The 27,116-nt window shown below is 36.0% G+C and overlaps 2 protein-coding genes across 3 annotated transcripts in view; one reads left to right on the plus strand and one right to left on the minus strand.

The window, feature by feature from the left end:
* Positions 1-7,008, minus strand: part of LOC132131521 (CD276 antigen homolog) — a 92,382-nt gene extending 85,374 nt beyond the window's left edge. For both annotated transcript variants that reach the window (XM_059543575.1, XM_059543577.1), the window contains exon 1: positions 6,940-7,008. In XM_059543575.1, coding sequence (XP_059399558.1) covers positions 6,940-6,950 — 11 coding nt within the window. In that variant the 5' untranslated portion in view covers positions 6,951-7,008. The remainder of the gene's footprint in view (positions 1-6,939) is intronic.
* Positions 1-27,116, plus strand: part of LOC132131520 (CD276 antigen homolog) — a 440,273-nt gene that overhangs the window by 316,490 nt on the left and 96,667 nt on the right. The gene's annotated exons all lie outside the window — the stretch shown is intronic.

Raw genomic sequence — 27,116 nt, forward strand, 5'->3', positions numbered from 1 at the left:
AGCTGCATTTGAACAAAATGAATCAAAATGAAGAGTTATGGAACACTAATTTACAGATCGGCAAGAATCCTCAATAATTATCGAGACAGAAATTAATTTTAGTAATGAGGATGGATTCACATGTTTTGAAGTGTAAATGGTGCTGATGTTGTTCTGTAACTTGTGTCTGCTGCTGATCAGCTTCGAGTCCGGATTGTTCAGCAGAACATTTTAATAAACCTAGAAATGGAGCAGTTAATTAGATTCTGTGTTTACAAATGTTTCTGCAAAAAAATATGTAATCGAAAGCTTAAAAAAATAATATTTACATTTTTATTAACTTTAGCATACGGAGAAAGCATCATATCAATATTTTTACAGATGGCTGAAAGTAACTCACTAATCACCACAATGATCAGAAGTCCATTCATCAGAGCAGATATGATGCTAATAATCTTCCACTGTGTCTGATTCTGATCAATAATCTGCAGAACTGTGTGATTGTGACACTCAGTTAGATGAAACGGTTCTGTAAAGAAAATATTCACAGTCTGTCACTGTAACTGTACTGTAAGTGCAATGGTTGCAGATCTGTAGCACCGAAAATAATGATATGATTACATAATTTATGAATAGAATTGTGTTTTCATAAATATTTAAAAGATTTAAGCAGAGAATGGCATCTATGTATGTAAGTAGTGTCCATCAATGTCTTGATCACTGAATGAATAAATTAACTCACCGGTGAAGTATATTCTGGTGCTGTTACTGAGTTTTGGAGGAGTGCGTGTGTTCATACAGTAATAAACTCCTAATTCATCAGCAGTCACATTATTAATAACCAGACGATGTTTAAACTGCACTGAATATTTGTTTCTGAATGTTTTATTATAGTAAAAAGGTGGTATTGGTGTTATTTGTTCTATGTTGTATAATGTTCGTAGAATCACTGTTGGAGGATCTGCTGTTTTCAGTAAAATCCAATAAACCTCATTTTCATCAAGATCACAGTTTATGGTCACATTTGATCCCAGATCAGTCAGTAGATCTGAAACTGCTGCTTGACAACAGATTAATACATCTGTAAGATCAATAAATAAATACAATAAAACATTACTCATGTAAACCCCCTGTGATGCATAACATAAAACTAGTTATGATTTAATAAAGTTACAAAGCATATAAATGTAAATGTAAATATACTGATATCATGTAAAAACTCACAGAACTGAAGCTGAATGATCTTCATCTTATTGACGTGTTTCCTTCCAGACAACACTGAAGATGAATCTCCTGCAGCTCTAAAGCAGAGACAGGAAGACAAAAAAATCACTTCCTTCGTCAAGTAGAGGAAGTCAAATCAAATTTGTTCTGATCGCAACAGCTTATTAAACCTCACCATCATCACTGCTTTAAGTTAAGCACTCTTGATATTTGATCATGTTTGATAGTTTTTCTAACAGCTTAGAATATTTCTCAGATTACAACAGAAATGTTCTATAGTATTGTTGAACCTCCACATCTTCTCTTCACTCTGCTCGTGTCGTGTGTTGTGTGTGTTTGAAGAGTGATATCTGGATCTTGAGGCTCCTGTCTGGTTTGATTTCAGTTCAGTGTTAGAATTGAGATGCTCATGCTCAATATTTAGTTTTGTGTTGTGTTTTGTTTTGTCTACATTGTTCAGTTCTGAGGTGGACAGAGGTCATCATGGACACTTTGACTGGTTTGTGGCTTTGCAGCTACATATGCAGCAAAGTGAGATGCACTGTGAGTTCTGACAGCTTTCTATCACGGCCAAGTTCATCAGCAGTTTGAGCTACAGAAGCTCTTCGTTGTGATCAGACCAGATGGACTAGATGTGCTGTGACTTGCTAGCCAAGACTTGCTATTCTGAAGATGTTCTGACACATTTGTCTAGTCATCACTATCTAGCTTTTATCAGAGTATCGCAGATCTTTTCACATGCTCATTTTTCCTGCTTCTAACACATGAAATTCAACATGACTGTTCACTTGCTGTCTAATATCTCCCACCCATGAACAGGTGCCATTGTAACAATGTAACCAATGTTACTCAATGTGGCTGATCAGTGTAATAACACTGAGACAACATCTCTTCTCTTCACTAAGGGTGTGTTTACTAGAGTGAGTGTGACAACCTGTCACTCACATCACATCACAGCAATAGCAACCCACAGTGATCAAATCAGCACGCGATGGACAAAAGTAAAATCTGCCCAAGATATATACATATATTTTTTTCTTGTTTAAGCAGCAATTTTACTGTCTGTCAAAATAAGGAAGCATTTGAGGGTGCATCTCTCATTAAAAGAAAACACACACACACACACACACACACACACACACACACACACACACACACACACACAGAGAAACTGTGTGTGTGTGTGTGTGTGTGTGTGTGTGTGTTTTCTTTTAATTTAAACCCCAGAGGTTTTTACATGTGACATCTTCGAAAATTAATTGATGATTATGGTGAATGACGTCAAGTTTACTGTTTCAATATGGCAGGTGGCTTATGTATAACGGCCCATAGAAACAGTCACTAATAAGGCAACTATGTAAATATATATACTGCCACTTCCTTTTCAGAAGAGGGCGGAGCCTCAAGATCTCATGCTCCAGCACAGCACTTTACCTGATTAGAAATGCTGATAATTCACATCATGAATGCTTTTGTGCTTGTCTCATTATTGTTTAACCGCAACCTAATTATTTGCAGAGTGTATATACAGTATAGACTTTCACATAAAACTGATGAAAATACACAACATGGTAAGTTGATCCACATATGACAGCTTCTGAACTTGGTCAATACTAATTATATTATATCATAATCAATACTTATATACAGGCATGGGACTAAAAATACATCCATCAGTCATTGCTTCAACAACAGGTCATCTTGTTAATTCTATAAATTAATTACAGCAATAAAAGAAAATTTTATCAAGAACACGAACATCACATTAGACCACAGAAATTCCAAAATGACATTTCCCTTACATTCAACTTCCAAAAGTGCATTCATCTTTGCCATGTTACATTCATTTAGTTGACTAGTGCTATGTGCTGTATTAACAAACACACAAATGCCATTAATAAATACGCATACACTGACAAGTTATGCAAAATCGTGTTCATAATCGAATGTGGATTAACTATTGTCAATTATTGATTACTCACACACTATAAAATCTAATTTTTAAATCTAATTTTTTTAAAAATACTTATTATCAGTTTTATTTGTTGTAGCTGTGTTGCTTACATTATATTTTATTGAGATGCACTTGTATATATTTCCAGACAAGCTAAGAAATCTTCCCTCTGATTCTCATGTAAGTTTGAGTTCATTTACTTGTTATTTGAATCACTGCTGCTATTTTCAATAAAATGAGATTAGGTAAAATCAAACTCATAATGTAGATATATCAGGAGTCATATTACACATCTAAACTGTTTTCCACTCTTAGTTTATTCACGTTACTAAACCAAATGAAGCAAATGTTCAGTTTAGAGAGTCTTCATTAGAAATAATCTCATGTAAGAACATTCTTGTAGAAATAAATAATAATATTAATTATAATTAGATCATTATACAATGCATTATAAAATAATTGACTAACCAAAAATTATGCCTGACTCAATTATAATTATGAATTTTATACAGCATACTGTATCTCTGTGTCAAATTGTGTAACTGCATTGTTTGCTCCAATTCATTTAAATGCATAATTAATTGAAGAAATCTGGAAGAATGACGACTGCCTGTAAAAAAAATTCTTATTTTCAATAAAACATAGCATGTCAATAGATTAGAAAACCAACATAAAGAAGAGTAGAATAAACCAGACGAGAATCTCAGGTTTAGAAAGCAAATACTGCCCTTGAGAGAAGTTTCTATTTGACCACAGATTTAATTTTCTTAGAATTGATCATCCATCAATTCATTTTGGGATCAGTAAATTCGTTTTTATTATTATTATTATTATTACTATAAACACTGGATTTATTTGAATTAAAAATACAGGAGGAAAACTGTAATTGATTTTTAATATTTCTTTTTTCTTTTTTTAATGTACTTTAAAATATAATGTATTCCTGTAATGCAAAGCTTAAATTTGATTAGCCATTACTCCAGTTTTAATTGTCACAAGATCCTTCAAAGCACACACACACAGACACACACACACACAATATAGTGTAAATTGCTACAAAATATTTCTATTTTGATTAAATATTGTTCTTTTTAACATTCTATTCATCAAATAATTCTGAAAAAAAGTATCACAGGTTTAAAAAAAAAAAAATAATAAAACAATAAGCTGCACAACTGTTTCCGACATTGATAATAAATCAGCACATTAGAATGATTTTTGAAGATCATATATTAAATAGAAAACATTATTTAAATAGCAATATTTGACTATTTTTTTCTTTTATTTTTGATCAAATAAATGCATGCTTGGTGAGCATAAAAAACTGCTCCAAAGACACACACAAAAAAATGATTATATATATATATATATATATATATATATATATATATATATATATAATTATTACTATCTCAACCATGAGCACCATGTTTTAATTTGTGTGTAAACAGAAATAATTTAATTGGATGATCAGGAAATAATGAAGTTTGGTAAATGTGTAGTTTTACCGTTTACTTGCAAGAAATACATAAAGAATACAAAATACATTTATTCATTGAAAAACACTTGTGAACTGTTAAGGCAGCAACATATTTGACAGCAAAATGTTCCTATTTCAGAGTTTCAAGATGTCATTCTGTCATTCACATTGTTTTCAGCAAGAGTATATCAAGAGAGAATCTGCAACAGAAAATGTGATTGAGCTTGGCATGCCACTCTGCTTCTGATGTGAACACTCATTTGTTAGCATGTCCTGGAAAATACAGGCTGCTCAGATGCTGCTGACGCATACAGAGTGCAACAGGCCCTTCAGTTTACCACAGGTGCTTCTCTATATTGGGTTTGAGTTCTTTTCCTGGGAATTTCGAAATAGACTACAGACACGGAAATTAATAGAATGATAATGCAAACACAGATCACTATTGATATTGTTCGTGGTTCATAGTTTTCTTGTTAAGGAAATTCTTTATTAGGAACTACTGTTGAATCTGCAACAAAACAAACGTTCAGAGAGAGAGAGAGAGAGAGAGAGAGAGAGACATTACTGAACTGTGATAAGACAACAGATTTATCTATAAATCATATTGTATATGAATCATACAGCATTCAGACTGTTTTTAAAGGTGCTGTATGTAAGTTGTTTTGATTGTACTAATGAATAAAAATAACATAATAGGTTTGCAGATATTTAGGAAACATAAGTTCACACAAATGCTTCTCTGAAAAACAATGCTACAGCGAGTTATTCTGCTTTGAAATGTGCGTTCTGTATCTGAATGTCTGTTTTTGTTTTGGGCTTTGTAATTCTGCCTTCTGACATTTTATCCAATAGCATTTTGACAGCCAAGGTTGCCGATTGGTGGAAAACCCAGCATAATTCAGCCACGGGAGCAAATTAACTGGATCAAAGATCACAGATTCTGCCCAAAGTAAAAAGCCTTGGTATCCATCTAAAAACTGCTCTGACCAGAGGCAAATCAACTCATCAACGTACGTTGTCTTTCATTACCAATTACACTTGTTCCTGTTGCATTTCCTCAATCTGCCAAACCTACATGAGTGTTGAGAAACAGCTCTCTTCAGTCCAGTATTTTTAATTTGGACTAAAATATCAATTTCACTGTTACATACTGCAGCTTTAAAACTTTAACCATAAATTAACTTTTTTTACACACCGGTAATGAACAGCCATACAGTCTCCTGTTTAGAATCAGATGAGTGTGTGATGAAGCAGCTGAACTCTCCTTCATCAGTGCGAGTAAGATTGATGAGTTTGATGGAGAAGTTTCCTCTCTCATACTCCTCAGGGAAAGTTTGCGCTCTGTTCTTGTACCGTGGGTTCTGTCCTGCTACTGAACCTTTACCTTTAATTATATCATAAACAGTCTCACTGCCTTTGTCTCTCCAAAGCACATTAATATCTTGAAGTTTATGATCACGTTCAGTTGACGAACACGACAGGACGACAGAACCACCAATAAACCCCTCGACTGGGACCTCCAGACAAACTGAAATCACACAAACTGTAACTGTGAACAAACAATCTGGAATCTGACATTTATACATGATGCAATATTTTATAATTTGCTTTTAATTTAGGTTTAAGGAAGCACCAACTGCAGAAACAGAAGAATAAAGTTCCTTTAACTGCCTTGTTAACTAGTAACTAGATCATTGACAACAGTCTTGTTTAAGATGATCAGAACTGATCACTAGTGATTACTGTGATATCAATACTCTTTCAAAAGCATGATGGAAAGTGACCTCTAATAATAACACACATCAGCTTAAACCAATACGTTTTTATATAACATCATTACATATTCATTATTAAACAAAACCAAGACCAATTAAGTGAAATTATTCGATCTGAATGAACAGTCTATAGCCATTATGACAATTTTCGTTTCAGTTAACAAATTTATAAAATTATATTTAATATTAAACATTAAATGAAATTCGGGTTAACTGGATTTTATTTGCCAGTTAACGTTACTAATTGTCAATAAACTGTCTAAATGCACTAAATTGTAACTAAATTATCAAAATTTAAAAATGACAACTAAATTTACAATTTCTCTTAATAATATACTGGTATGATGCATTCATTGTGTTGACAGGGGATGCCTAATGCTAGTTTAAGTAAGTTATAAACAAACCAGGCCGAATACGATCTTGGAACTTGATCACTTGTTTGTATCGCGGCAGATCTAAAGTGAAATGTGTGAGAAATACGGATCATCTTGAGAAAACATAATTTCTTAACGGAATCACGAACATACCTGACGATCATGGTGTCCCAACAAATTTCACATAATACTATGAAATAAAACTTTGTCCAAAAACACTGAAATTGTCGTCGTCGTCGTCTTCTTCTTGTTTTTTTATGGCGGTTGGCAAACCAACTTAACGGTGCATTACCGCCACCGACTGGGCTGGAGTGTGAATCAGGAGATATTGGATCTTAAAAAAAAAAATTTAAAAAAAAATTAAATCCTACTGGCTAAGTCTGTGTCTCTAAGAAACTTAACCACATCAACTCTGGGGACCCACCGGTGGGTCCAATATTGCATATGCCTAATTCTCAAAAAATCAAAATAACAGCTGAAGTGGTTAATAACAAATATCGAAATTATGACATTCTTAAGTCATCATTATGACCTAAAATGTCGAATTTATGATTTAGTAAATCGAAATTATGACTTTAAAAGTCATAATTATGAGATAACTAAATTGAAATTATGACTTGTCGACTAGCTTATTGATCTTCAGGCTTCACTCGACAGGACATGGCACGACACGACACGACACAGGATGACATGCATGCTTCCATAGAATTGTGAACACATTAATTGGGCTATTTTTATCGTAGTTGGATGAAATTCTTGCCTTTAGCGAGCGGATCTGAGCAAACTCACTTCTGAAAAGATTTAAGGAAAGAATTGCATCATCCCAGGTAAGTCATAAAGTAGCCTAGGCTACACAGAAGTAGGCTATTGCATAATTGCACATATGTAAAGACTCACAAAATGAAGATTACATTTCGCGTAACCTATTTATAGATGTGAATATGAATGATCCCGCGTCATATAGGCCTATTAAATCACATTTAGAACATGTTATGGCTTTGGCGCCTAAAACACACTAAGAATAGGCCTATATAAGGGAAAATTAGAACGCATGTTAAAGTTTCAGATGTATAGGCCTAATAAATTATGGCAGTATATAACATTTTATGGGGGAACCAATATAACATTTTATTTCATGTAGGCTACCATCATAGTCAGCCACCTCCTAAGTGAACGAAGCAGCTGCTTATGGCCCCGCCGCCTCTAGGTGGACCCCAAGACTCTGACCGTAACATGTTGTAGCCTACAACTTGATGTATTGGCTATTTACATCACATGTTAAACGCAGCTGTAGACTTACACTCACGAGACACTGCACTTATTTGCAATAACAAAATATAATTAATTGCTTTTTTTAAGCATAGGCTACACCCGGCGTGCGCGCACACTAAAAGGCTGTCAAACAGCGCCCGATTATTGGACTTTATCTTTTGCATCTGATTGTGCTTGCATCTGACTATATGCATCACACCATGTTTACATAAACACAGTTGGTTATATATAAAGTTAAAGTAATCTGTTGCATCTGTGTGTTAGAAGCGTGTAGGTCTTAAAGGGACAGCATGGGTTATAATAAACATGCTGACGCATGTTCTTAAAGGGATAGTTCACCCAAAAAGGAAAATTCTGTCATTATTTACTCTCTCATGTTACTCCAAAACTGTATCAATTTCTTTCTTCTGCTGAACACAAAAGAAGAAATTTTGAAGAATTTGGGTAACCAAACAGTTGTAGGTCTATTGACTTCCATAGCAAAAATATACCATGGAAGTCGCTGGTGACAAGCAACTGTTTGGTTACCCAAATTCTAAATTACATTTTTTTTATATAAGAGGATACTGTTATCTAAAGTTATTTTAGTAGAAGTTAATTGCACTTTTACACTTTTTTTTAACCAAAAGCAATTAAAGTGCTTGTTTACAACTTCTTTTTCTGCTGGTTTATTTAACTTTCAGTACACAACTTTAAAAGACTTTGAATATTAAAGTTTTTAAGTGCAAAAAAAACACACAAAAAAACACCTCTTGTGGGTTAGCTACAGTTACGATTAAAAACATGCCAGGTATCACACAGCTACAACTAATAAAATTGATTATGGGTGTGTTAGATTTATAGTCAAGTATTTACAATAGTTAATCATATTGGTGGCCTCCAATTAAAATTCTGCTTAGTGACCCATAAAGGCTTGGGCCGGCCATGCGTACCATAGTGCCACAATATATTGGGTCAATTTTACTGCATAAACATGTAGCTTCGGTCATAAAATTGTAGTTTTATAATATCTGTTAATCATGTTTAACAGTAATAGGGTTGCCAATTATCCATATTGTGCTGTGATGTGCATAGGCCTATGTAGGTCCAAAGTCTCTAAGTTTTTAAAAAGTCCGAATTTTGACTATATATTTCGGAACTAATACTGAATTCAGTTTTGTGTATTGTAAAAGACTTGGATTTAACTAAATCATAAGACTTGGCCTTTTTCAGTGTGATTTCTATCGTTCTATCGTTCAAATGTGTGTCGTACTGTCCACTAGAGGGCAAAACGAATGGACCGATCTTATTCCAGCTAACTCCAGAGTTTGTTATAATATTTTTTATATATTATAATGTCTGTTCTTCTAGGATGGATGACCTTTGGGAGTTTTTGAAGTCAAGAAATGTCTCTGATGACACCATACAGCGAATGCAACAGGATAAGGTAATCATGAAACTGATAAATATGCATCACAGTCCAAAAATAAAAATATTAAAAAACGTCTTGAGATTTGTTCATTTATGTTCATGAGAACATAAATATACATGCCTTAGAAAAAGAAAAAAAAACATTAGCCTACTGGTCTGCATTTTGAGACAAACAATGCCACAGACGTATTTTAAGATATATCAGTGCAAGTTGTTTTCAGCTAAAACAGCTCAATAACGCATTTAGTCTGGGACTACACTGTTAGACCTTACCAGGTTTTTTTTTACAGTAAAATACTGGCAACACTGTTGCCATAATATACTGTTAATTTTACAGTTATTTACTGTTATCTACAGTTTGTTACTGTAAAAATGCACTAAATTGAAACTCGAGTTAACTAATTTGGAGAAACCGACTGCCTTGAATTGACCAACTGTCATTTAAATGTATTATATATTTAATGCATAAATAATGCGAGCAAAGTATTACTGTGAACTTATTTCATTTGAGGCCACTAAAAAACTATTGAACATAAAAAGATTTCCACTGGACCAGCAACTACACAGTCTCCACCTGTTAAATAAAGCAACATGCAGCATATCATCAATGTTTGTAGATCTTCTCCTGGACTGAAGCACAGGCTCTACTCTTCTGCAACAATGGTGACCCAAAAAACAACATTTTACTGTTAAATACATTTTGTGGGTGTGTGTTTTTATATTACACTATATTACACTATACTGTAAAATGTTGTTTTTTGGGTCCCCGTTGTGCTGAAGAGTAGAGCCTGTGCTTCAGTCCAGGAGAAGATCTACAAACATTAATGCTATGCTGCATGTTGCTTTATTTAACAGTCGGAGACTGTGTAGTTGCTGGTCCAGTTGAAGTCTCTTTATTTATTATATTTTGTTAGTGGTCTCAAATGAAATAAGTTAACATTAATTCTTTGCTCACATTATTAGAGCATTATACATTTTAGATAACACATTTAAATGACAGTTGGTTCATTTAAGGCAGTCGGTGTCTCCAAGTGAAATTAGTTAACTCGAGTTTCAATTTAGTGCATTGTTACAGTAACATTTTGTAGATTACAGTAAATAACCGTACAATTAACAGTAAATTACTGGCAACAGTGTTGCCAGTATTTTACTGTAAAAAAAGCCTGGTAAGGTCTAACAGTGTACCTCACAGGGTCACTGTCATCAGAGAATTGTAAACTTATATCTAAAGTGTTTTAAATTGTATTCTTTTTGCAGATTGATTGCAGTGTCATACAGCTTATGACAGATGACCAGCTGAAGGAATATCTGCCTTCCTATGGTGACCGACTGGCTATTCATGGATACTGCAGGCGAAAAGAACAAGATCCCAGAGGCCGAAAATCTAAACTTTTTGATCGGCTGAGAACCAGGCTAGCAAGAAGCAGAGGTGACACTGACAATGTATATGAAAAAAGGTAAAAAAATGCTCAATAGAGTATGCGAAATATTGAAATGGGATGGATGCATTTTCGAGAAGGGAAGTTTATTCAGGTCCGAACAAAAAAAGGTGGGGGTACACGTAAAATTTGCGTGTCAAAGGACTGTACAAAAAAGGATCTACTTGCAAAGGCTGCCGAGTTGTTTTTTCCAGGTGAAAAATGTTCCGTGGGAAGCTTCACAGATTTTTTGGTCGATGTAACAGACTTTCAAGAGCAAACAATAGATGACCAGATTACAGTTGGAGAACTTTATGAGCTGACCAAATTACCAATCTTGCGTTTTTACTTGACAACTAAGAAGAAAGCCATCGTTAGTGACACACAGTTGAACTTCAACAGTGAAACAATTGTGCAGGGAGGGGGAAATAGGCAAGATTTCAGATCTCCCATACGTACCAGCCAATCCTTCCTGATGGAGCAAGATTCCAGATCTCCCATACGTACCAGCCAATCCTTTCTGACGGAGCGAGATTCCAGATCTCCCATACGTACCAGCCAATCCTTTCTGACGGAGCGAGATTCCAGATCTCCCATACGTACCAGCCAATCCTTTCTGATGGAGCGAGATTCCAGATCTCCCATACGTACCATCCAATCCCCTCTGCTGCCTGAGCGAGATTCCAGATCTCCCATATGTACCAGCCAATCCCCTCTGTTGACTGAGCGAGATTCCAGATCTCCCATACGTACCATCCAATCCCCTCTGCTGCCTGAGCGAGATTCCAGATCTCCCATATGTACCAGCCAATCCCCTCTGTTGACTGAGCGAGATTCCAGATCTCCCATACGTACCAGCCAATCCCCTCTGCTGCCTGAGCGAGATTCCAGATCTCCCATACGTACCAGCCAATCCCCTCTGTTGACTGAGAATGTAGAGTTAGACCTAATTTATGTTGGGAGTAGCACTTTAATTGAAACAGGCAGTGATGATGTTTTATTGTCAGCCTCCATAATTAGCATGACTGATCCATCAAGTGTGTTTGAAATTGATGCAGCCAGGCAGCCAGAGGTGGACAATTTGGAGGATAGTGGCACTGTAACAATCTCCACAGGACTTATCTCTGGACTGGAAGACACTGCGCTTGATGACACATTACCTATTTTAGAGGAATCGTATTCTGTACCTTCTCCAATTGATAACTCACTGGAGCCCTTTGTTCAGAGTGAAAGGGTGAAGAAAATTCTTGTTATTCATCGTGGTCAGGCCTTTCGACAGCTTATTGAACATTTTTGTGATGAAAGTGTCTTGACGGATGACATATCTATGAAAGTCATTCTCCCCGATGGAGGGCTGGAAAGTGCTGTTGATGAAGGGTGGGGGGGGGGGGGGGGGGGTTTGAGGGATGTGCTTTCAGAGTTTTGGCATGACTTTTATGAGCAATGTACTTTGGGAAATAGCTTTAAGGTCCCTTATCTACGACATGACTTTGGTCAACAACAGTGGGAAAGCATAGGCCGAATCATTGCATTTGGCTGGCAAAGAGAGAAGTACCTGCCTGTAAAAATAGCACCTGTAATGCTGGAACAGGCGGCCCATGGATGTGTCACAACCAGTCTTGTGGACTGCTTTCTCAGATATTTTACAGAATCAGACAGAATGATCCTAGAATCATGCCGTTCACATTTTGAAGATGTGGACAAAGAAGAGCTCTTTGATGTTATGGATCATCATAACTCTCGAAGAGTCCCAACAGCAGATAATATCGAGCAGCTATTGGAGGAGATGGCACATCAGAAGCTCATTCAAGAACCTGCGTTTGTGATAGAGCAGTGGCATAATGTGCTTGCGCCTATGAGAATTGAGCTCCAGGACATCGCAGCTGCCTATGATGAACTACAACCGTCATCAAGAAAGGTCATGAAGTCAATAGCCTACCCTGCTACAATGAATTTACAACAAAAACACACTGGCAGGTATCTAAGTACATTTCTTAGAGAATCAGATAAACAACACCTGTCCCTCTTCCTTCGGTTTTGTACCGGGTCAGATTTGTTCCTGGGAAAGACCATCACTGTTAGCTTCACACAGTTGGAAGGCTTTCAGAGACGACCCATTGCACACACATGTGGCTGTTACCTGGAGCTGCCTGTGAATTATGACAACTACCCAGAGTTTCGCCATGAAATGAACAAAGTGTTAGAGAGCAACATATGGGTCATGGATATAGTCTAGTACACTACAGACTTACTGTCAGTAAGATTAAGCTTCAATTGAAGTTAAGCTTCAACAACATAATTGAGGTCATAACAGGCTTTATTTCTTGATGTTTTTTTCAAGATGTGTTTTACATGTTCACATTTCCAAAGTTACTGTTAGTACTGTCTCTGAGGCACAAGGTTTGAAAGGGTCAGTTACAAAGCTTGTACCATAATTTATTTTGCCATGTATTTTGATAAAATTTTGATGTTTTTATTTGAATGCACTTTATTATACAACACTTTCCTTTTGTTTTTCTAGTATTCATTTCTAGCATGTTCAGTTATGCCCATAACTCAAGTACAGTTTTTTTGTTCTGCAATTTTGGAAAGTGTTATTTTGAGTCAATTAAACCATTCCCTGGTTAAAACACAACCTGTTTGTCTTCCCTACTGCCTCTTATAATACAAATCTAAAATGTAGTCTTTAGCAACACATATTTTTTAGATATGAGGCTCCAACTCACTTTTAATTAGCACTCTAAGAGTTCTGCACAAGAATCACACAGAGCATGAATCATGGAACAAGGTATCAAATCATAGAAAAATGTGCAACGAATAGTATTATAAATACATTATAAATACGATATGTAAGCCACGTTACAGTTCAGTGTTTGACTTAAAGTGTTAGTTCACCCCCAAAAATCATAATTTACTCATTCTCATGTGCCAAACCTGCATGAGAATGAAATTCTTGCCGTACTAGCGGATAGGGAATGAGTGAGAGTTCTGCTGCGGCTTTTAGATGGTGAAGGGGTTGATCTGAGGTCACGAAATCGACTGAGGCGGCGTGTGTATCATAGCCGTGGTCCTAACTTCGTGTGGCATATAGATGGCTATGATAAGCTGAAGCCATTTGGAATTGGAATAAGTGGATGTATCGATGGATTTTCCAGGAGCATGATATGGCTAGAGGCATATAAGACCAACAATGATCCAAGACTTATTGCTGAATACTTCATGGATGCAGTCATTAAAGCTGGGGGTTGTCCTGCTAGAGTGAGGCTAGATTTAGGAACAGAAAATGTTCATGTGGCTGAGATGCAAAGATTTTTGACTTTTTCTGACGATCGACCTGCAACAGACCATGTTACTTTTGGCCCAAGCACTGGAAACCAGCGCATCGAAAGATGGTGGCTCACTTTCGGAAGTGAATGTGTTCAATTTTGGATAGACCTCTTTGACAAGCTGAGAGAGGACGGGCACTTCGCAGACACTTTTTTGGACAAATCTTTGGTGCAGTTCTGTTTCCTTAACAAAATTCAGGTGAGTTTATTTCGCTTTATCTCAATTGCCTTGCATGCCTAACATCTTTTAATTAATAAAAGAGAAGATTGTAGTCTCAAATATTAAATTATCTGTGTTCTGTAGACTTAATAATACCTACATTTATGTCGTGATACTGTTTTCAAAATTATTTGGCTTAGACATTAAACGTTACAAAAGTATTCTTAATAGAATCAAAAAGGGAATAATGTGTGGTTTAACACTAGAACTGCCATGGCAGTCATTTTGACCGTTTTGAATTTTATATCTGCAATAACTTTGTTGAAAAAATAAATAAAATCCTGCTGGTAGGCTACCTGACTTTTCCTAAAAGTGTCTGTATTTTCATTTAAAATGTTTTCATATAAATTACAAATAGGCTAAGGCAAAAAAAAAATAATTAATATATTTACCTATTTCGGCCATGGACGGTCAGATTGACCGCACTGAAATTCGCGGTATTATTATAGCCTATACATATACCAATATACACAACAATAAAATGTGGTAAAAAATACACAAAACATATTCCAAAAAAAATAATTTAAATGCAATGATATTCAGAACAGAACAAGAATGAAAGAATAGCTATAAACAAGCCAAAATGAAATAGGCTACTTTCAAGCGAATGTGAAAAGTAAGCGGCGTTGGGCTCACGTAACTCTCTAATTAGAATAAAAATGTTTCAACATTTGCGATGTATTTAGATGGTAAACTATTCTTAATTATAGGCTTTGTAGGCTTCACTCACGTTCCAATATCGACGGAAAAAAACATCCTCTTCACATGCGCAAAATGGTACGAATTGTAGCCTATAGGCCTACTTAGGCTACTATATAACAGTGGAATTTTTATATGTTAGGTTGACTTTTTTATTAATATATTTTATTATGGCTATAATGAACAGGCTGCAATGTCAAGATTGCAATGCTGGAATATGCTGTGTGTGTGTGCATAAGGCGCGGGCACGATCGAACAGTGTGGCAACTCGGTCATTTTGTTCAGGGGTGCGTTCTCCGAAACTACCTTAACGCTACGTCGTTCTTAAGTTATACCTTAAGAAGTACCTTATCGTTTATATGTGTTTTCCGAAACCTTCTTAGTTAAGTATACCTTCTGTAAGTCATACGTTCGTAAGGTTGGTCTGGAGCGCTCTTAGCTATACCTTATCGCTGCTGACGGTTCATACCGCTAGTGGCCACCACTACGCAAAAAGCTTTTTTACATCGCAGTTTAATTACACATAGAAAATTTTATATGAAAATTTTATATAATATCTGATTTAGTATTAAAATTACATTTTTACTTTACTTTAAAATTTTACACATAAAATACTTAAGTTGTTATAGCCTACACCCAGTGTATGGAAGTGTTTTCATTAATAAAGTTTCCATACACTAATGGTTGTTATCTTTTTAATTACTATCCTAAGGCACGTCAGCTGGCGAACCATTTGACAGAAAAGGCTTAGGAGTCTATATAAAGAAAGATGAGTTTACACAAATTTATAGCTATATGGCAACGAGACAGCGAGTACTTGTTTTAAATCAAAGACGGCGCCGTCCGCGGAGCCAGTTAGTGTATGTCAAACTACATGGCTGGTGGATAATCAGCATACGTTGTGGAGAACATTAACACACTTATGGCCGTGAGGGTTTGGGATTGCACACTTGCTAAATTATAAACACGTACTCATATTTATTTCTGCATGTACATATTTCAATGAGCCCCAATAAATGCAGTTTGTACTATTTCTAAAACGCTTCTTTATAAAGAACATTGTTTTCTCAATACTTTACCTATACCGCTGTGAAGGAAAGAGTGCACAATCGATCATCGAGGCATCGATATCAACCAATTCAGCACCTCCACCATAGACAGCGCCTGCTAAGGTCGAACTTAAGAAGGTTTACCTTAAGCAACATCCTAAGGTATAGTTCGAAGAACACACGTAGCAAAGGTATACCTGTAGTTAAGGTGTAGGCCTACCTTTTGAGTCTTCGTAGCGCGCTAAGAGACAACGTTATCGGAGAACGCACCCCTGGACATCTACGGATATTATTATTTATAGATGTATAATTAAACTTGTTTAAATGTACAGTTTGGTGTTGTTTTGTTTTTTAAAAGATATCCCAATACAATAAATGCATTAATCTCTTAATTGGGTATTTATCATTAAAGGGCCTATATGCAACGTTTTCCCCAAAATAAACGTACCAATAGCCTTTTTATTTTACCATTTATGACTCAAACATGTCCTGATGAGCATAATGACACCTTTTCCGCTCACCTTGGGTGCACCTGTAAGTATCCTATTTTTCCTATTTTCTGTCGGGTAGGGATTTTTCCTGCACTGTCTGCGGATATGACGTCAAGCGCGTTCATGTTAAACGTTTCAGATCACTCTGCCACCCCCGCTAGTCAGCAAACATATTTAGTTTCTCAAACAATATATGTATTTGACTGTTCTTACCTCTGTAAACATAATGTTGACTTCTTTGCAGCAAGGAAGAGCAGTTCCGTTTTTTGGCCACAGGTGTCAGTAGCGAGTTTAAATTTCAGAAAAACGCATATAGGCCCTTTAAAGATATAGAGTTTGAAATCTAGCGGTCAAAATGACCACTTGCGGCAGTTCTAGTAGTTATGGAATTCTGGCACTTCTAGAAATGATAATTTAGAAGTTTTGTGCCATGAATTATGAAATATAAAAATACCATAAATGACTGACATGAGAAAAGCTGGCAACAAAAGAGTTTATCTAAAACCATTATTTAATTTCATCTGATTGGAGTAAGGCTCTGTGATTTTGTCCACACGTGGCTTCACAAAATTAGTTTTTACGTGCATGATACGCATGTTTTCGCGTGCATATGATACGCAATTTATTGCGTGTAATACACACGCACCCCATTCCCTAATCCTACCCAAACGTATAATACATACGTACCCCACAAACCTACCCATGCGTTACACGAAAAAACTAATTTTCGTGTGCTCATGCAGGTTTGGAACATGAGGATGAGTAAATTATGATTTTTGGGGGGTGAACTAACACTTTAAGTCAAACACTGAATTGTAACGTGGCTTACATATCGTATTTATAATGTATTACACATACCAAAAATTTAAAACATCTTAAAATACTATTCGTTGCACATTTTTCTGTGATTTGATACCTTGTTCCATGATTCATGCTCTGTGTGATTCTTCTGCTACACACACAGCCTCCCAGACATCTAACTCTACTAACATGTTTCCTTACAGGAAGAGCTTGATGAGATAGTCTTCACTTGGAACAACCACAGAATACGGCCAGTCCACAACTCACGTTCACCACATGGCCGACCATCCATCATGTATGCAGTGTCTCATCTATATGGAGCCACAGACCATCTGCATCCAGTGTGTCTGGAGAAGGTTCAAGTCTGTTTAGAAGAGTGTGTTTTCAAGGACTTTCCATGCGATGAAGACACTTATTGAACACACTTAACGTATGTGTTGATCTTATGTCAGAGCATGATTTGAACCATACGAATGATGTGTTTGCAGCAGTGGACTTGTACATAACTCTTAGAGTGCTAATTAAAAGTGAGTTGGAGCCTTATATCTAAAAAATATGTGTTGCTAAAGACTACATTTTAGATTCTTATTATAAGAGTCAGTAGGGAAGACAAACAGGTTGTGTTTTAACCAGGGAATGGTTTAATTGACTCAAAATAACACTTTCCAAAATTGCAGAACAAAAAAACTGTACAATAAACTGTACTTGAGTTATGGGCATAACTGAACATGCTAGAAATGAATACTAGAAAAACAAAAGGAAAGTGTTGTATAATAAAGTGCATTCAAATAAAAACATTATTTTTATCAAAATACATGGCAAAATAAATTATGGTACAAGCTTTGTAACTGACCCTTTCAAACCTTGTGCCTCAGAGAGAGTACTAACAGTAACTTTGGAAATGTGGACATGTAAAACACATCTTGAAAAAAACATCAAGAAATAAAGCCTGTTATGACCTCAATTATGTTGTTGAAGCTTAACTTCAATTGAAGCTTAATCTTACTGATAGTAAGTCTGTAGTGTACTAGACTATATCCATGACCCATATGTTGCTCTCTAACACTTTGTTCATTTCATGGCGAAACTCTGGGTAGTTGTCATAATTCACAGGCAGCTCCAGGTAACAGCCACATGTGTGTGCAATGGGTCGTCTCTGAAAGCCTTCCAACTGTGTGAAGCTAACAGTGATGGTCTTTCCCAGGAACAAATCTGACCCGGTACAAAACCGAAGGAAGAGGGATAGGTGTTGTTTATCTGATTCTCTAAGAAATGTACTTACATACCTGCCAGTGTGTTTTTGTTGTAAATTCATTGTAGCAGGGTAGGCTATTGACTTCATGACCTTTCTTGATGACGGTTGTAGTTCATCATAGGCAGCTGCGATGTCCTGGAGCTCAATTCTCATAGGCGCAAGCACATTATGCCACTGCTCTATCACAAACGCAGGTTCTTGAATGAGCTTCTGATGTTACATCTCCTCCAATAGCTGCTCGATATTATCTGCTGTTGGGACTCTTCGAGAGTTATGATGATCCATGACCTCAAAGAGCTCTTCTTTGTCCACATCTTCAAAATGTGAACGGCATGATTCTAGGATCATTCTGTCTGATTCTGTAACATATCTGAGAAAGCAGTCCACAAGACTGGTTGTGACACATCCATGGGCCGCCTGTTCCAGCATTACAGGTGCTATTTTTACAGGCAGGTACTTCTCTCTTTGCCAGCCAAATGCAATGATTCGGCCTATGCTTTCCCACTGTTGTTGACCAAAGTCATGTCGTAGATAAGGGACCTTAAAGCTATTTCCCAAAGTACATTGCTCATAAAAGTCATGCCAAAACTCTGAAAGCACATCCCTCAAAACCCCCCCCTTCATCAACAGCATTTTCCATCGGGAAGAATGACTTTCATAGATATGTCATCCGTCAAGACACTTTCATCACAAAAATGTTCAATAAGCTGTCGAAAGGCCTGACCACGATGAATAACAAGAATTTTCTTCACCCTTTCACTCTGAACTAAGGGCTCAAGTGAGTTATCAATTGGAGAAGGTACAGAATACGATTCCTCTAAAATAGGTAATGTGTCATCAAGCGCAGTGTCTTCTAGTCCAGAGATAAGTCCTGTGGAGATTGTTACAGTGCCACTATCCTCCAAATTGTCCACCTCTGGCTGCCTGGCTGCATCAATTTCAAACACACTTGATGGATCAGTCATGCTAATTATGGAGTCTGACAATAAAACATCATCACTGCCTGTTTCAATTGAAGTGCTACTCCCAACATAAATTAGGTCTAACTCTACATTCTCAGTCAACAGAGGGGATTGGCTGGTACGTATGGGAGATCTGGAATCTCGCTCAGGCAGCAGAAGGGATTGGCTGGTACGTATGGGAGATCTGGAATCTCGCTCAGTCAACAGAGGGGATTGGCTGGTACGTATGGGAGATCTGGAATCTCGCTCCATCAGAAAGGATTGGCTGGTACGTATGGGAGATCTGGAATCTTGCTCCATCAGGAAGGATTGGCTGGTACGTATGGGAGATCTGAAATCTTGCCTATTTCCCCCTCCCTGCACAATTGTTTCGCTGTTGAAGTTCAACTGTGTGTCACTAACGATGGCTTTCTTCTTAGTTGTCAAGTAAAAACGCAAGATTGGTAATTTGGTCAGCTCATAAAGTTCTCCAACTGTAATCTGGTCCTCTATTGTTTGCTCTTGAAAGTCTGTTACATCGACCAAAAAATCTGTGAAGCTTCCCACGGAACATTTTTCACCTGGAAAAAACAACTCGGCAGCCTTTGCAAGTAGATCCTTTTTTGTACAGTCTTTTACTTTTGTACTTTTTACAGTAACAAACTGTAGATTACAGTAAATAACTGTACAATTAACAGTATATTATGGCAACAGTGTTGCCAGTATTTTACTGTAAAAAAAACCTGGTAAGGTTTAACAGTGTAGTCCCAGACTAAATGCGTTAATGAGCTGTTTTAGCTGAAAACAACTTGCACTGATATATCTTAAAATACTTCTGTGGCATTGTTTGTCTCAAAATGCAGACCAGTAGGCTGTTTTTTTTTTTTCTTTTTCTAAGGCATGTATATTTATGTTCTCATGAACATAAATGAACAAATCTCAAGACGTTTTTTAATATTTTTATTTTTGGACTGTGATGCATATTTATCAGTTTCATGATTACCTTATCCTGTTGCATTCGTTGTATGGTGTCATCAGAGACATTTCTTGACTTCAAAAACTCCCAAAGGTCATCCATCCTAGAAGAACAGACATTATAATATATAAAAAATATTATAACAAATTTTGGAGCTGGAATAAGATCGGTCCATTCGTTTTGCCCTCTAGTGGACAGTACGACACACATTTGAACGATAGAACGATATAAATCACAATGAAAAAGGCCAAGTCTTATGATTTAGTTAAATCCAAGTCTTTTACAATACACAAAACTGAATTCAATATTAGTTCCGAAATATATAGTCAAAAACTTGGAGACTTTGGACCTACATAGGCCTATGCACATCACAGCACAATATGGATAATTGGCAACCCTATTACTGTTAAACATGATTAACAGATATTATAAAACTACAATTTTATGACCGAAGCTACATGTTTATGCAGTAAAATTGAACCAATATATTGTGGCACTATGGTACGCATGGCCGGCCCAAGCCTTTATGGGTCCCTAAGCAGAATTTTATTTGGAGGCCACCAATATGATTAACTATTGTCAATATTGTCAATATGGCCGGCAGCCATATCACCCTGGAGTCCAAGACCGGTTTCCCACTGAAGCTAAGCAGGGCTGAGCCTGGTCAGTACCTGGATGGGAGACCTCCTGAGAAAACTAGGTTGCTGCTGGAAGAGGTGCTAGTGAGGCCAGCAGGGGGTGCTCACCCTGTGGTCTGTGTGGGTCCTAGCGCCCCAGTGCAGTGATAGGGACACTATACTGTCAACAAGCACAGTCCTTCGGATGAGACGTTAAACCGAGGTCCTGACTCTCTGTGGTCATTAAAAATCCCAGGATGTCTTTCGAAAAGAGTAGAGGTGTGACCTCGGCATCCTGGCTAAATTCGCCCATTGGCCTCTGACTATCATGGCCTCCTAACAATCCCCATATCTGCTGATTGGCTTCATCACTCTGTCTCCTCTCCACCAGTAAGCTGGTGTGTGGTGGGCGTTCTGGCGCACTATGGCTGCCGTCGCATCATCCAGGTGGATGCTGCACACTGGTGGTGGATGAGGAGATACCCCCAGACTATGTAAAGCGCTTTGAGTGCCTAGAAAAGCGCTATATAAATGTAATGAATTGTTATTATTACTTGACTATAAATCTAACACACCCATAATCAATTTTATTAGTTGTAGCTGTGTGATACCTGGCATGTTTTTAATCGTAACTGTAGCTAACGCACAAGAGGTGTTTTTTTGTGTGTTTTTTTTTTTGCACTTAAAAGCTTTAATATTCTTTTAAAAGTCTTTTAAAGTGGTGTACTGAAAGTTAAATAAACCAGCAGAAAAAAGAGTTGTAAACAAGCTCTTTAATTGCTTTTGGTTAAAAAAAAAGTGTAAAAGTGCAATTAACTTCTACTAAAATAACTTTAGAACACATTATCCTCTTATATAAAAAAAATGTAATTGTACAAAACTGACTATATTAAGTAAAATACTTAAGACAAAAAAAATAACAGATCAGATGGACCTGTAAAAAGATGACAATAATACATTTATTAACATTAAAGGGGTAGTTCACCCATGGAAATTTTGTCTTCATTTACTCACTCTCAATGTGTTTTAAACATGAATGAGTTTCTTTCTTCTGTTGCACATAAAAGTTATTTTGAAGAATTTGGGTAACCAAACAGTTGCTTGTCACCAGCGACTTCCATAGTATATTTTTGCTATGGAAGTCAATAGACCTACAACTGTTTGGTTACCCAAATTCTTCAAAATTTCTTCTTTTGTGTTCAGCAGAAGAAAGAAATTGATACAGTTTTGGAGTAACATGAGAGTGAGTAAATAATGACAGAATTTTCCTTTTTGGGTGAACTATCCCTTTAAGAACATGCGTCAGCATGTTTATTATAACCCATGCTGTCCCTTTAAGACCTACACGCTTCTAACACACAGATGCAACAGATTACTTTAACTTTATATATAACCAACTGTGTTTATGTAAACATGGTGTGATGCATATAGTCAGATGCAAGCACAATCAGATGCAAAAGATAAAGTCCAATAATCGGGCGCTGTTTGACAGCCTTTTAGTGTGCGCGCGTGCCGGGTGTAGCCTATGCTTAAAAAAAGCAATTAATTATATTTTGTTATTGCGAATAAGTGCAGTGTCTCGTGTGTGTAAGTCTACAGCTGCGTTTAACATGTGATGTAAATAGCCAATACATCAAGTTGTAGGCTACAACATGTTACGGTCAGGGTTGTGGGTCCACCTAGAGGCAGCGGGGCCCTAAGCAGCTGCTTCGTTCACTTAGGAGGTGGCTGACTATGATGGCAGCCTACATGAAATAAAATGTTATATTGGTTCCCCCATAAAATGTTATATACTGCCATAATTTATTAGGCCTATACATCTGAAACTTTAACATGCGTTCTAATTTTCCCTTATATAGGCCTATTCTTAGAGTGTTTTAGGCGCCAAAGCCATAACATGTTCTAAATGTGATTTAATAGGCCTATATGACGCGGGATCATTCATATTCACATCTATAAATAGGTTACGCGAAATGTAATCTTCATTTTGTGAGTCTTTACTTATGTGCAATTATACCTACTTCTGTGTAGCCTAGGCTACTTTATGACTTACCTGGGATGATGCAATTCTTTCCTTAAATCTTTTTAGAAGTGAGTTTGCTCAGATCCGCTCGCTAAAGGCAAGAATTTCATCCAACTACGATAAAAATAGCCCAATTAATGTGTTCACAATTCTATGGAAGCATGCATGTCATCCTGTGTCGTGTCGTGCCGTGTCCTGTCGAGTGAAGCCTGAAGATCAATAAGCTAGTCGACAAGTCATAATTTCGATTTAGTTATGTCATAATTTTGACTTTAAAAGTCATAATTTCGACTTTTTAATGTCATAATTTCGACTTAGTATGTCAAAATTTTCACTTTTTATCTCATAATTATGACTTTTTTTTAAGTCATAATTTCGTTTTAGTATGTCAAAATTTCGACTTGGTATGTCAAAATTTCGACTTTTTATCTCATAATTATGACTTTTAAAGTCATCATTTCGATTTACTAAATCATAAATTCGACATTTTATGTCATAATAATGACTTAAGAATGTCATAATTTTGAGTTTTTATGCTCGTTTTTTTTTCTTATGTGGCGGGAATGGGCTTCCATAGTCACGGTGGTTCAGATTGCTGGTACTGCACCACCCGACCAAGAGAAAAAATAAAATAAAATAATAAAAAGTCGTTAAGAGCTCTTTGTCAGAAATATCGCAGGAGTGTTAATTATTTATTTATGTATTTTCACGCTAAGGTAATGTTACGCACAGTAACATGTTATAACATAAGGACATTCTTTAATAAGATAAATTTATTTGTATTTTTTTATTGTGAAAAACATTTTTATTATAATTTATAAAGACCCATTTTCCTAAAAATGTAAATGTGTTTTCCCCTTTATTTCTTCTTCGGTTATGAAAACATGACATTTAAAGCAAAAAAAAAAGGGCTCACACAGTTGCTGATTCTCTGAAGAGTCAGTAACTGACTCTATGGGGACACTCCTCTCTTTGAGAAATAATCAAGCGTGAAGTACATCTGGCCAATGCTGTTCAAGTGTGTAAAATAGATAGACTGCTATAGGTGTACTGAATAGTATTTTCTCCTTAAAGTCAGCTGCTGTCTTCACACAAAACTTCATTAAGCATCTCTTCAACTCTATGTTTTTTTTTTTCGTTTTTTTTTTTTTTGCTAAGAGGTGAAAACTTTGGGTAAAACCAAAGAAACAAAGGTCTCATCACTGTCATTACTTTTTACCCAGCTGTGTAATCAATGAACAAGGGTCGGTACAAATACCACACTGACCAACAACCGACTTGTTCCCACCAACTGGCCGCTGTCAGAACAACGGCTGGCATTTTTTCAGTTGGCTAAAAATGTTTTGGTGGACAAGTTAACATGTTGTTTGGCCTATGGTCTTTTAGATGACACATATCTATGTATTTGAGGACAGGCTTCAATGTCATTACATCAATTTAAAACAGAAACACAATACAACAATAATATAATCCATACAATACAAAATGCTCTTATTTATGTGCCAGCCAGGTATTTGTTGGATTGATAACAATAAAAATTTATAGATTTACAACTAATGTGGACCTTTATTATTTTTATAACACTCCACATTAACATTATCCTCAGTGTGATAATTTTTTTCAGCACCTTCTATATGCCTAAATTATACCTTATGATTAAAACCAAACAGAAATACTAAAATTATATTTTGCATTACTTTCAATTTTCATTTTGTCCGTTTCTTTTTGTGCTTCTTAAGAACACTTTTACCACCAATCATAATAACTATCAATCAAATCAGGGTAATTATAATTATTAATCAAGAGCCTTTCTGAATAAAAACATGCACAAATCTTCATTGAAAATAATATTTATTGGCATGTGTCTTCATTTTCAGATTTCACTGAATTATGTAATGAAGCAGTTCACTCGTGTGAATTTTGATATCAAGTCCAACACTGTGACGAGGTGAGAGAGGTTCAGTACGGCTGAATTTAATGTTATTAGCAATAGACTCTGTCTAAAAGCACACAGAACAGATTTTACCAGAAAGTGTTCAAAATATAACAAAGACGCTGCAGTGCTGCACAATCTATATGTTAAATTAAAACCAACATATTTTATTGTATATACTTTTATTTAGAAAACAAATTAATAAATACATCAAACTGTGAGTTCAGCTCTATTATTATAAACTACAATCACTACACAGAATGAGTGGATGTGTCTTTAACCTTTAACAGATTTGCATCCTCTACATGACTTAATTTACATTTTCTGTGATTCGGTCTCAAATGCAAATCCTCTTCTGGTTTTTATGAAAAAAAAAGCTGAACAGATCTCATAACCAGTGAAGTCCCAAATATACTCCTGTATTCACGGTCATGAACTCTTCTCTTTGCAACCAAACAGTTTTTTATGTTCTAAAAAAAACAAACAAAAAAACAAACATCCTTAAATCAAGATCAATTTATATGAGAAAGATATGACTTGTTTTGAGTGAATTTTTTAGTAATCGAGTATTCTACCAAAAATTCCATCAATTAATCGAGTAATCGGATAAAGTGTGTTTTTGCTTAATTAAAGTGTAATATTAATTATGCAAGAGAAAATAAGACTCCTGGGTCTCTTAAAATGAACAACTAAGTTTCCTTTTTTAGAAATTTATTTTTATTTTTTAAATGCACAGAATGCAATGCATACACCAAAAATAAACATTTAATTATTACCCATTGTTTCTCTGTCTGTACTTGTACTGTGAACAATGACAATAAAGTTGACAGATGAATTAAGTGCCATTCAGTTGGGGTTTTAAGTAAAAGCATTTTCTGAGATGCACATTAAACACATAAAACATTAATTTAATTTATCTTTTAATCATTGAAAATTAACTTAACTTTTTGGTAAACAAAGGGAATTTACTATTAAAAATAAAACATGAAAGAAATGTTGTGAGATTAAACCTTAAAAAAAATTTTTTTTTTTTTTTTTTTTTTTTTTTAAGTAGTATGTAGGCTATGTACATTCTGCTGAACAATAGTCTTTAACCGATCTTTTATTTTGACGGGTTGACGTACCTTTACAGTTCGGTGTATGTGATGTGATGCTAGTTTTACTCAAATCAAACGGTCAAAGGCTCATGAAGTGACTGAGATGTTGTTCATGTGTTCACGTCCTTATTTAGGGAGACAGCAGACGCTGAAATTACCGGAGCGTCATGTGCGCTTCAGTGTGTGTGATAAAGGAAGATGCGCTTCTGCTCCATTCATTAACACAGACATGCAGAACATGTTTAAATAGACTGTTCCGGCTTAATATTTACAGATATTAGTCCATATCGTGATTTGATGTAAGTGCAATGACCTATTTTTGATTAATTCATTGAAAATTTGGCAAATTCCGTGCCATTCCGCGATTCCCTCCGCTTTTTCTGCATCGTGAAAATCATAGGGCCCTAGTTGTGGTATGCCAGCTCTATCTTGCAATGGACACACAACACGACGTTCTCTTTAAGTTTGCCCGCGCCCTCAAATCAAAACACTGCTGACTCCTTGCAGTATGCGATTTCGGACGCAGCGCTTGTGTCTCTTTCCGCTTTGTGGGTGACATAAATGCATTGTGTCACATAAAAAAAAAATCATTTATTTAAAATAAATTAAAAGAGGCTTTTTTGTAATCGATGGAATCGTTTCAGCCCTAAACCTAACAATAAAGAATTAATGAATATTGTTTGTTTGGGTGGTTATTATAAACTAAAACCAAATAAATGCAAATGACAAACAGAAACATAATAAATAAATAAAGATTAACCTTAAATAAATAAAGATTTTTTTTTTCTTATAGATGTGTGTG

Source organism: Carassius carassius, chromosome 48, assembly GCF_963082965.1.
Source record: "Carassius carassius chromosome 48, fCarCar2.1, whole genome shotgun sequence".
NCBI lineage: Eukaryota > Metazoa > Chordata > Actinopteri > Cypriniformes > Cyprinidae > Carassius > Carassius carassius.